Source organism: Cinclus cinclus, chromosome Z (assembly GCF_963662255.1).
Source record: "Cinclus cinclus chromosome Z, bCinCin1.1, whole genome shotgun sequence".
Classification (NCBI taxonomy): Eukaryota; Metazoa; Chordata; class Aves; order Passeriformes; family Cinclidae; genus Cinclus; species Cinclus cinclus.
The window spans coordinates 83,790,088-83,802,826 of record NC_085084.1 but is presented as its reverse complement, the minus strand read 5'-3'; the positions used below and the strand labels follow the sequence as shown (position 1 = coordinate 83,802,826).

The 12,739-nt window shown below is 49.5% G+C and overlaps 1 protein-coding gene across 2 annotated transcripts in view; it reads right to left on the bottom strand.

The window, feature by feature from the left end:
* Positions 1-245: 245 nt before the first annotated feature.
* Positions 246-12,739, bottom strand: part of CTIF (cap binding complex dependent translation initiation factor) — a 112,796-nt gene continuing 100,302 nt past the window's right edge. For both annotated transcript variants that reach the window (XM_062513461.1, XM_062513462.1), the window contains exons 10-11: positions 2,302-2,355; positions 246-461 (exon numbers count right to left, since the gene is read on the bottom strand). In XM_062513461.1, the coding sequence (XP_062369445.1) occupies positions 246-461; positions 2,302-2,355 (270 nt within the window). The remainder of the gene's footprint in view (positions 462-2,301; positions 2,356-12,739) is intronic.

The window sequence follows — 12,739 nt, the reverse complement described above, 5'->3', positions numbered from 1 at the left end:
CTGCTGCTTGAGCAATGAGTTCAGAAAAAGAAACCCCTAAAAGAAAACCACGGCAGGGAGGAGGGGTGGCACTTGGCGACTCGGCTGAAAAAGAAACATGCTGTTCCCTCCCCACCCCACGAACGTATTCTCGAGCATGCTGGGGTTTGGTCTGCTGGGGGATTTAAATCAGAAAAGCTCTTGCTGGGTCCCATCAAGGCGCACATCTTCTTCTCGTCCCTTACCACCCCACCCTGCCCTGCCCCTCAAGCTGTCAGTTTTTGGATGGTCTTGTTGTAGTACTGAGTGATGGTGGGTGTCAGGGGGTTCCAGCTGTTGGCGTGCAGCTCGATGACCTCCAGCAGCAGGGACCTGGTCAGCATGGACTCGGAGGGACACAGCATCTTGTCACGTGCTATTGCCAACAGCTCTGTCATCATCTCGGGCAGCTGCTCCTCCAGCAGCCGGCCAGTGCTCTGCAGCTGTCAGGAGAAGAAGGGGTCAACCATGGATTACTGATCCTTGTGGGTCCCTTCTACCTTGAGATGGTCTAGGATTCTATAATTCTATGATGATGAAACAACCCTCCAGCTTTTCACAGACACCTCCCGTCCCTTTGGTTCTGCCCTGCCTGGTGCAGGCAAGGTTAAAGGCATTGTGGCTTTTGAAAACCAAAACCACCCAGCAGCAGGCTCCAAGAGCTGAACACGAAGGGCGAGGATTTCAAAAGCATCTGCATGAGGCTGCTGAAGGAGTGAATGGTTCAGCTCCCACTGACTTCAAAGGTAGCAGCGACAGACTGCTTTTGGAAAGCAAAAAAAATCCCACCTAGAAATCATGCTATTGTCAAAACAAAGTGCAGGCTGTGATGTGGTATTCCTGCCTTCTACCTGGCCTTTCATTTACTCGCTGATTCAGAGCTCCCAGTGACTCCCAGTCATTAGTTGGAATAAGAACGCTCCTGTGTGCTTAACAAATCCTGCCCTGCCGAGATCTGCATTTATACCTGTCATGCTGCTTTGCTGAAGAGAGCCAAGGGCTTTTTCTAAAACAATTACTCCTTGGAGAGCCTCCATCGAGCAGCACAAGCCCTAGGTAGTTCCACAGAGAATTTCCAAGTCTGGGGTGGACAGTGATGAGTCTCCCCAAAGCAGAGCTCTCCAAAGTCCTTGACTTAAAAATCAAATCTGCCTCCTCATCTGCTTTGCTGGATTTTAACTACTCAGGCTTCAATTTTAACTGCTCTCTGCAAGAAAAGCATCTGTCCCCATGGGACCATCACTTCCCAAAAAAAGTAACCAATATAACTCTGCTATATTTCACAGAATCATAGAATCAATTAGGTTGGAAGAGACCTCCAAGGCCACTGAGTCCAACTTGTGAGTGATCATCACCTTGTGAACCAGACCAGAGAATTGAGTGCCATGTCCAGTCATTTGCTTCTCTGCAAAACTGCTGCTGAGCACAGCGAGTCACGGGGCAGCTTTTGCTCCAATACTTTTGCTTCAAGCAGTTTCTGTGCTTAAAAACTTAATGGAGGGTGAGATTTGAAGGAACCAGGATGATATAATTTTGTGACCCCAACTACTGAACTTCCAGCATCCATTTACATGCATCAGGACTCCACTGATTGTCTCAAGTGCCATCTCTTATCTCACAGTGGTCTTCCACCTAAATTGTTCTTCTGAGATCCCACCTGGGGTCCTGAATCCAGCTCTGGGGTCCTCCAGGAAGAACACTGACCTGCTGGAGCCAGTCCAGAGGAGGGCACGGAGATGCTCCAGGGCTGGAGCCCCTCTGCTCTGGAGCCAGCCTGGCAGAGCTGGGGGTGGTTAGCTGCACAAGAGAAGGCTCCAGGGAGAGCTCAGAGCCCCTGGCAGGGCCTGAAGGGGCTCCAGGAGAGCTGGACAGGGACTGGGGACAAGGCATGCAGGGACAGGACACGGGCAATGGCTTCCACTGCCAGAGGGCAGGGATGGATGGGATATTGGGAATTGGGAATTGCTGGCTGGGAGGGTGGGCAGGCCCTGGCACAGGGTGCCCAGGCTGCTCCTGGATCCCTGGGAGTGTCCAAGGATAGGCTGGACAGGGCTTGGAATAAGTGGGACAGTGGAAGGTGCTCATGATCATTGCAGATGAGTGCTGGGCTAAACGATCTCAAAAGGTTCCTTCCAGCCCACACCATTTGATCATTCCAAAATGCACAGAGGCCACACAGCTGTTGGGTCTGGAAACATCCAACAGCTGCTGGACACATGCATGGGCAGGAGTGGAAGGGGCAAAGCAGTGAGGATCAGGGCAGATGTAGTGGTGCTTCCCTACCTCCATGGAGCAGCAAAGCACGGCATCTTCCTTCACATCCTGAGATTGCAACAACTACAAAAGAGAGAAGAGACAAACAGTGAGAAATGCATGATCTTCTTCCTCCTTCTCTCCCTCCTCCCTTATGACTTTCCTTCTTTGTCTTTGTCCGGCTAGGCTTTTGACACTCCTGGGAGGAAAGGACACATAAGCAGAAGGAGGGGTGAAAACACATTGTCCACACAAAAATTTGAAGTAAGAAATGACAAAACATGGGGTAAAATTTAGATTAACAACTTTCATAATAAATTTTGTTTAGGTTACATTGCTTTTTTTATCCCATGGCAGGCAGTGAGAAAACACTCATTTCACACACACAGGGAATAAAGCAGCCATCAGACAACAACACGGGAGCAGCACAGACTAAAAAGTGGCTGTTTGGAAAGTAAGGGCTCTGACACCCACCCCTGAACCTCTCCATCCCAGTGGGGACACTTCTGACAGCCACAAAACTGCCTGAGCTGCATCCAATTCACTGTAATTAATACAGCTCCTTCCAGGCTGATTACATAGTGGTGCAAGGGCAAGGGGTGACAGTGAAACTACAGAGACTCAGGTGCACCAACTCCAACCCTGCTCTGCTCTCCATGAACTTGGTGCTACAAACACCAGCTTGCAAGCAGGAGCAGCTTTCAGGACCCAAAACATTGTTGGACATGGCACAGGAGGGTGCTGGAAGATGCTCATCTCTCTTGGTTCAGACTCAGGGTGTGCAATGAAGGTCAACAGCTCCACCTGACAATGGCAAAGTGTACTAGCTCAGCACGTCTCACCCCACAAACACTGAAGCCACAAGCAAGGACCCTCAAAACAGGACCAAAAATACGTGTTTTTATTTATTCCCATGTTTACGACAATTACAGGTACTGACAACACTTGAAGCTATAGCCACTTCCATCCCATCATTTTGGGATGAACAAGCCCTGATGGCCCGGAGCTAATCCTTGTGCGCAATAACCACTGAGCAAAAGGAGAAAAAATAGGAAAACTGGCTTCACTATTATCTGAAATTCATTAGATAGAAGCAGACTTTTTAAAAACAGTTGAACTGATTAAAACTGTCCACATAAAAATTGCTCACTAAAGTAACTGAATGTTACCCCGAAGTCACATGTGTTAGTTAAAATCAGAATTGTGACTCTAGGCCTTATCATCTCTCCTTCCCACTCCTGTTTTTCAATGTTTCCTCTCCTCTACAAATAAATTTCTGTCTGTTTACCAGCTCCACATTGGTTCGATAATAGACAAAGGAAAGAAGAGGTAATGCAAAGAATTATCACTTTATTATTATGTTATTATTATAATTATCAGAGTTTTGTCTTCTGTTTTCGGCAGAAAGCAGATTGTTCTCTTTGAAGATGGTGCTCACAGCATCTCAATGAGCACGTCATCCATTGGTTTTATCTCCTGCTAGCCAAAGCTTCAGCCAGGGTTTTCAAATCATACATTTTTTTTTCCCCTCCCCCCTGCAGTTTATCTTTCTTCTAAGTTGTTTGGAAAATGTTAGTTAAGCCCAAGCCGCATGTTCTAAGTTCTCACAAACAGTTCAGATTCTTCACAAGAAAACATGAAATTATTTTAAACCCAACACCAACAATGAAAAAAAAATCAGTTAGGGAAAAATATAAACAGGCAGTAGTCCAGATATTCCCTCCCGGAGTATTTAGCTTATTAACATTGCATGAAGCAGGGCTGCAAATAAAGTAACAGACAACTCCTTTTAACAGCACCCTTCTTTTCTTTGGTATTCTTCAGTAAAGAACACAACACAAAAACTAAGCATCAAAGTAGAGTTAGGATTGACTCCAGCCCTTCCTCTGCCATGATCTCCTCAGTGATCCTGCTCCCTGCCCAGGATATGTGGTCACAGAAAGGCTGCAAGTTCACTTAGCCCCAGCTTCCCACACACAGGGTTGGGACATGCTTCCCTACCTCAGAAGGTGTTTGTGAGGATGAACATGTCCCAGTCAAGTGCTCAGATATTTGGCTAATGAGGAACAGTCTCACCTACCTATGATGAAACAGAGAACACATTCTACCCAAGCCCAGGGCAGACACCCTCCAACTTGACCCTGCCCTCATGGACACCATCTGATGTGACTTGGATGAACAAGGAGAATGTTTGTGCTCCAGCGTGTCCATCAGGGTGCCATGTGCTCCACCCTGTCCAGGGAGACACCATGTACTCCACCTTGTCCATCCAGGTAGCATGTATTGTACCTCATCCATCCAAGATCCACCAGCTCCATGTGCTCATGGTGGATGGAGGCATCATGTGCTCCACCATCCACCCATCCATCCATCCATAGCACCATGTGCCCCACCTTGTCGACCCAAGTACCACATGCTCACTGCTCCATCAGGGTACCAAGAGATACCAGGCCCACAGCTTGCCCACCAAGACCAGGAATGCCCCTGTGCAGCAGGGTACAGCCCAGCAGAGAGATCTGCTGGTGCCCTGGAGAACCAGAGTCCAAATCCATGGCCACAGATGACTACCAGCCACTTGCATCAGTGCAATGGACTGAAGCCTGGAGGATCAGAACACTGTCACTGCATTTTGCTGATTACATTTGTAGCATATTGGAGTGTAGGTACTATCTGCTTCTGACCCCTGCATGACAGAGCAGGAGGAGATCAGGGAGCCTGGCACAGGCACTGAACCTTACTGACTGCAAGGACTGTGCTGCCCAGGGTCCCACCATGGATGTCCTCACCCATCAACGACAACTTGCATGTATTTCTCAAAGGGTATTTCATCCTCACTGGTGGTGCCCCATGTGAGCATAAGGCACTCAAAGCACTGGGGTGGCTCCTTCAGCCAGAGCACAGTGCTTCCCAAAGCTCTGTGACCCCTGAGTCAGACCTGACCAGGGCTGCAAGAAAAAAATAGTGAAAATATTTTGAGAGCTCCAGGGAAATCACGGCCCTAAAGTCCTGGGACTTGTGTGACCACCCAGCCAATTGCATTCACTGTTTGCAATCTAATTCATATTTACTTAAAATATTTTAAGGTAAACACTCTATACCCATTAAATTAGCACTCCCACATTGAAATTATTATTTATTTAACTATTTATAGCTGCTCCTCCCCACTGTGTGCCTCTGCCCAGCTCCCACTATGGGCACCATCCCATCCCTCTCCACCAGGGTTCAAACCAGCTGGTGGACGTGGTTGAGGGATCTGAAAGAGGAGCATGAGGCAGACAACAGGGCAGGTGAGCTGGGACTCACGCGCTCCTCAGTTTAACCTGTAATCATCCCCTGGAGGCTGGGGCTGTCTATGAGAAAAGCTTCCCTTTGCTCTCCAGCCGGTTTCCCCTGTATCGGGCGAAGCCGGGCAATGAAAGCAGCAGTTCCTGCTGGAAAGCAGACAAAGAGTCTGCCTGATTTCCTAAGAGAGGAGGCTGCATGCCAGAATCTGCCTGGCCAGTCATATAATACCCAGACTCAGTTGCGAAAGGCTTCTAACTTTTGTTTCTGGTGCTGGACTCGCTGCCTTGCAGACTAGTGAGAGATACCGGGCACCTTCTCATTCAAAATTCTGTGTCACTCCAAGACATGAGCACTGGGCAAGGTCCTCTGCAGAGCCAGTGTGCCCAGGTGGGCTCCGGGTGCCAGATATTTGCATAAGCAACCCCAAGTAAGTTTTAGGATCTGCTCCTGGTAGTGCTGTGTTCTTTGGCCTTACAATGTGGCTCTTGAGTGCAACTGGTATCCATGGTGTGCTATTGGGACCCATCTCCCCTGGCCTCCATAGCCCCAGAACTTCTCTTCACATCTCTGCAGAGACAGCCATTGTAAACCACATGGGGTGGACATGCAGCCATGGCTGAAGGACCAAAGGAGCCCTAAAACTGCAGCTGTGCCTCGCCATGGACAGAGCCAGCATGGTCCTCCTGAACAGCAATGGATGTATGTGTATGGGGTGCAGACCACCCAGAGCAAACCAAAAAGTGAAGACAATGGGACTCACCCCAAACATTTGGGTTTATTATCTGCCTTCTCAGATCACCTGGCTTGCTGAGAAGCTGAAGTGCTTACTTGGTATTCTCAAGGGTGCCCACACCACGAGGAGGACAGGAGAACCCGCCCCACCATCCCTTATCACCAAACCACACAGGTTTAATTGTGTTCTTCAGCAATTCTCCCCAGGAGATGGGGTGGGAGCAGCCCAACTCACACATCACCCTTTCCAGATGCAATGATACCCCTCCTGCAAGGCACAGTGCTAATTACTGTGTACGATATTGCTTGCAAAATGACACATAAGCAATGCTGGCCACTAACTACCCCTTAGCATGCATTGTTTTTATGACGCTTTGGTGATGACTCCATTGTGAAAGCTCAAGAAACCTGGAAAATATCCACCCAGAGCCATGGAGAGGCTGAGGTGAGACCCAGGGAAAGCTGGGCTGACCGCAGCCCACGCGCCGCTTGCCCCTGCTCCCCGAGAGGCACCTCGGGTTCACGTGTCCAGTGGCAACATGCACGGACACCCAGGCAGCCTCGGGCCTGAGGCTGCCCACAGGTATGCTTTTCATCCACACCTGGGTCACGAGGAGGTGCCTTCCCAGTATTCCCCCCTCCCAGGGACTGTGGAGCATGACCTCAGGGGAACCAGAGTGCTGCAGACGCACTGCCCAGGTGCAGCAATCGGCTCGCTGGTGTGGAGCAAGGCTGCAGGGGAAAATGGAGACATGTTTCTCTGAGGAAGTGGAAATTGTGCCACTCGGAGCTTAAGCAGAGTGGACGTACTGAACTTGAAGTGTGGGGGAGATGGTGCTTCCCAGTCCTGCTTTTAAGAGAAAGGGCCTTGGGAAGGGCCACAATGGCCTTGGTCCTCGGAGAGATGGATCTATTCCAGCTCTGTGATCAGGATCATCACAGAGACTCCCTTACAAAGGAAGCTTATAAGAAAGATAAGTTTTTAATAGGGACTGTAGTGGCATGATAAGGGGTGATAGTTTTTATCTAAAAAAGGGAAGATTCAGACTAAATAGGTGGAAGAACTTGTTTACAATGAGGATGGTGAGGCCCTGGTACAGGAGCGAGGGAAGTCAGATGAGACTGACTTTATCTGGAGAAGAAACAATTGAGCACATGGAACCAGACTTCTGGAATCTCACAGGCATAAGTGAAATCTTTTCTGCTCATCCATTTGATGCTGAGGTTGCCTTAACACCAAGTTTTGTGGAAACCATTTCCTTTATGGAGCTGCCTGTGCTGATCTCTGCACAAGGCACAGGCTCTGCCATGCTCCAAAATGGGATTTGCTGGGATTTAAAAACACGGCTCAGCTGGGAGAGGCAGTCTGTGTCCAACTGCTTCCACTAGCAATGGTGCTTTTCTCCCCACTCCTTTCTGCTCACACCTCTCTGGAGATCTGGGAAACCTTCAAGACTACAGAATATGCACAAAGTGCCATACAGAGTGCCACACATACAGATTGTGTATCCTATGGAGGGAACCCTCTTCTCAGTTGCCTGACTGGGATGTTGTGGTCTCTTCCTGGGTGAGAATGACTGACAGCAGCTCCTTCTGCTCCATCAGGAAGAGACCACCAGCACAGGCCACTTCTGATCCCATAAGCAGCTGCCCAGACGAAGTGGCCCAGGGGGCAAGGAGCTCTGTGCTTGTCCCTGCATGGCTGCATCACAGCCATGTCCATAGCAGACGCTTCCTCTAACATACTTCAAACAACCTAAATGGGTTTTGGTAGCACCTACTCCTTTTACACTGATGTGCTCCTCTCGGCTCAGGAGGAGACTTCTGTTCTCCTATTACACAACCAGGACTCCCTGGGAGGATGGTAAGAAGAGATTAGTTTGTTTATTGCGTTGAGTAAACCAAAATGTTGGTTATCCTTCTTGTCAGGCTCCTGAGGAACTCAGAGATACTTAACAGCAAATTGAATTAAGGTCAGAGGAACAAAATCCTGTACCCAGTCGTGGGAAACTCCTCCTACTCCTTTCCACTGCAAGACAAGGGAAACCATGAAACACGACACTCTCCCCGGATCTGGAAGGGCAGAAGCAATTCCTGCGAAGATGGAAACCATTAAGAGGCAATTACTGGAGACAATGATGAAGAAAATTTGGTCACTCATCAACCCAGACTCTGCAATCCAACAGTAGCCTGGTGGTTACACATCCCCTGGCTGGAGGTGGACCTCCAGGACCTGAAGGTGAGCAGGACAGACAACCAGAGCCACCCAGTCTGGGTGCACAGGGAGTTCAAGCCACCCAGACGACTGGCTTCATCCTGCCCGTCCGAAGACATAATAACCCTGGGAGAGAAGGATGTGATCTCATCCCAAGGGTCCCGGGGAAACACAAAACATGGAAAGAAACAGTGGTGAGACCATGGTGCTTGATTGCAGCGGGCTCCACCCTGGCTGGCCGGAGGCTCTGCGCTTTCCTGGCTCTGCAGAGGCAGGGAGCGCGCAGTGGCAGACGCGAATAGTTGTGTTCACATCCCATTGAAAGGGTTTTTGGGAACTAACAATGCTTGGTATGGAGGGCGAGGGAGAAAAACAAAGCCACGCGAGGAGGAGGGACCATCCTGTGAGATGGTATCTGACTTCACTTCTTTATCTGCACAAATTGCTTCCTCTGCCTTCTCCACGGGTCCCAGAGAAATGAGGGTGGCTCATTTCCCTCCCCTATTTAAAATACAGCATCACAGTTTTAGTGTTGGGACTAAAAGAGTCCTGTGGCTTTCCAAGAATATGTTCCTGCACATAAAATACTCAGCAGGGCAGATGGGCTTACAGGCACTGGGCAGCCCTCTTTGGTTTGGCCTGTCCTCATCTGCTCTCAAGTAACACCTGACCTCCTCCACCTTAACTGTGCCCTTTGATCAAAATCACCAGGATTAAAGGAAATCTGTTGTTTCCCAAACAAACTGCATTCACAGGAATGTTTGTGCCAGCACAGCTATGGGGGTCTGGTAGTGTGGGAGCTTTGTGGATGGTTAATTATTTTGTATGTATGGCAGGCACAGAGGTTACAGGGACATCCACCCCTGTCCTGTGTGGTCCTACAGACAGGCACCTACCCTTGCTCTTTGCAGACCCTGCTCCTGCACTCTGCCTCCTGCCATGGCTCTGTAAGCCCATATCCCCTTTTATATCCACGTGCCCCACTTGCTTCAAATCCCAGACCTTCCTCACAGATCTTCCATGTCTTCAACCCACATCTCCTGGACTCCCAAGACAATTCCCTACTTGTTCTCCAAATTTCTCCTTCTTCCTGGTGTCCCTGACCCTTGGTCCCTCTTTTTCACTCCTTCTCTGAAATTCCTTCTCTCCCATGCCCACAGCCCTCATTCCTCCTCCATCCTTTCCCCAGACAAAACACTTCCAAGTTTGTCTCACTCCCACTGGACTGGAGACCAAATCTTTGATTTTTTTTTTTTTGCAGAACCAGACGGGGGGACCAGAAGGAGACTTCTGTGAGGATGTAAGGCCCCTTCTTCATGAAATATGTATTTTCTCAGTTCAGATCTGGCCTCCTGAAGCTTCCTGAGTGGCAGTGTGGTGTGGGGTCAAGATCCAAGCCCCTAGGTGCCTTTGCTCATTTGATAAAGCCAAAATTCTGTTTCATTCTCTGACTCGGGGAGTAATATAAAAAATCCTAGCATCTCATTATACTGTCAAAGACCCTTTTCTCAATTCAAAAGGCTGATGCTTTTTAAAAAGCGAGAGTGATTAACAAAACCCAACACAACCCACGTTAAAAGATACAATTTTCTTTTCCAAAGAGCACCACCCTCCTCACTCATCCGACTGCAGCCGGGAAGGTTTTCCTTTTTCTTCCTCTGAAGGAGACAGTGAAAAGGCAGTGCCCTCTTGAAGTTCAGACGTTAATTACCGTGTTAGAATATTTTGCTAAATTACACAGCATGGCCTCAGGAGATAACAGGCACTAAGAGAAGGGAGGGGAGTGGATCCCCGTCTACACACTGCACCGCAGACTCAGACGTGGGGGGAAGGCAATTAGACAGGGAGTATTTATCCTCCCTGCACCACCACCCCGAGGCTTTCAGTTAGCAGCGTGTACCAAGGCAGGGAAGCGATGGGAGCGTGCCAAGATTTTAAACGATGCTGAAATGGGACTGTCTCTGCCAACCAGACTGGAGGTAGGAGACAACTCCTGCAGAGAAGCAACTGTCCTGCCTGCTGCCAGCCTGATGGGTCTGATCCCTGCTGATTCACAGCGCCTGGGAGCTGCCCTCGGTCCCCAGGGTTGGTATTAAGATCCTAAAATCATCTGTCTTGGGTCAGGCCAATGACTGCATCCCTCTCCATCCAAGGGGATATCCCTGGGGTACACACCCAGCCTCAGAAGCAATAACCCCCTCAAGCTGGAGGGATCTCTGTGAATTGGTCCTGCAGCTTCCTGCATGAAGGAGTTTTGCAGCTTAATTAGTCTTTCTGTGATTATCTGCTTCCTGAGGTTTGCTCTGAACCTGCCCCAACAGTCCTACCTGACACTCAGAGTGGGATGGTGCCAAGGCAGCTCCCTGTCACCTGGGACATCCAGTCCCTTTGTATCCTAGCCAGGACAACCAGATGGGTAAAAAAATGGATTGGATGGTTGGGGTCAGAGGGTTGTAGCCATTGGGTTCCAACCTGACTCTACCTGAAGGCCAGGGATGGTAACAACTATCAAGTTGTTAACCCAGGACCTGCTCTATTTAACATCCTTATCCATGACCTGGAGGAGGTGAGGAGCTCAACCTCAAGTGAAGTTTGGAAGTGGACAGCAAGTTTGGGATGTACTGAAATGTATTCAGGGAGCTGCCAATGAGAGGGACCTCAGTGGGGTGAAGCAAAATGTAAAGAGAGAACTTGAAACTTTCAATAAAAGATCAGCCCTGCCAGGGGAAGAGCAGTGACATAGGTAAGGGGTGGGATAGAGTTTTTATGGGGTGTTAAAGAGGGCAGGGCCCACCCTGTGTTGCCTGCCCTTGTGGGACACCAGCTGGTGAGGTGCCTTGAGGAATCACAGTGGCATTACTGCCACATGGCATCACCTTGAGCCTGAGTCTCTTGAGCCAGTTTTTCCACCTCCCTGCTCTGCTGCCACAGACAACTGCTCAGGTTACTTGGCTGCTAAATGGCGTTGTAAGAACAAACAAATGCATCCAAAGCAGCACTTGGCACCAACCACCTGGGCTGGAAGTGGCTGCTCCTGGCAGGGGGCTGGCAGGGAGGTGGCAGCTGCCAGCCCCAGGGCACCTCCTGGGTTGGTGTCCCAACAACATCCACTGAGGATGAAACAGACACCACCAAAGGAGGAAAACCTCCCAAGAGCACTCATCAACAGCCACACTGGCTGTGATCCCTCCTTCCCTGCAGACCTCAGATGTCACCTAGAACTGGGCTGGGCCCCTCAGGACCCAGTCCTAATGTTCCCTCATCCCCAGCAGCACCAGGGGATGAAACCAGGAGGGCACCAAGCTGGGGTGGCCCATGGCAACCGTGCTGACTCCCATACTGACACAGGAACACAGAGCTGGATGAGGGACAGCCAGCTCCAACCGTGCTTGTGGAAGAGCTAGGGAAGGCAAAACTGGTGACAATCAGTGAACAATAGATGGCAAATGATATTATTTATTATCTTTACATCTTCAGTAGCCATGAGGCACTGATGGTGCAACTGACATTTGCTGCTTCCTCGCCTTAACCATCCATTTTCTCCATCTTGCTGACTCTGTCGAAGGCCACAGCAAAGAAAAAATATGGCCAGGCTGCAAGAACCAAAGTCCATTGGTTCTTCTCCTGGTTTTAGCTGGTTTGGGGGACATGCAACATTAAATGTTGTTGGAGCATGGCCCTTAGTTTTTGGACATGGGGCAAAGGCTTCGGAGCAGGGAAGATGTCAGCACATTCACGTCTCACCATCCTGGAAGGAGCTGTTCAGGACAAATTTTGAGTGGTTTTATGAAATAAAGTGAGGCCAGTCAAGACGGCTTGTAGGGCTGGAAAGAGAGAGTGGGACATGACTCTTGCTAAGACCATTATGCACAGGACACCTTCCTAATACTGCTAAAAGTATTTTCACCAGATAAAAGGCTCATGGAAGAATGTGGCCCTGTACGATGCCACCATTGGTTCCAACTGAGAACAGCCAGGCCTGGAATTAGGCAAAGGCCAAACCCACAGTGCCCTGGCTGCAACACCACCATCCCTGGGGAAAGCCTTTATCCCAGGAACAATACCCTCTTCCAGCTCGCCCTCGATTCCCCGAAGCTCTGAGGGAAGAATAGGAGGAAAACACTTTTATTTCTATTTAACATCTCTGCTTTGTTATTCTTTTCCCAGGCTTCCCAGATCTGAGGGCTGCAATAGTCCTTCTGCTCTCATCTGCAGAGGGCTCTCCTCCTTTCCCCA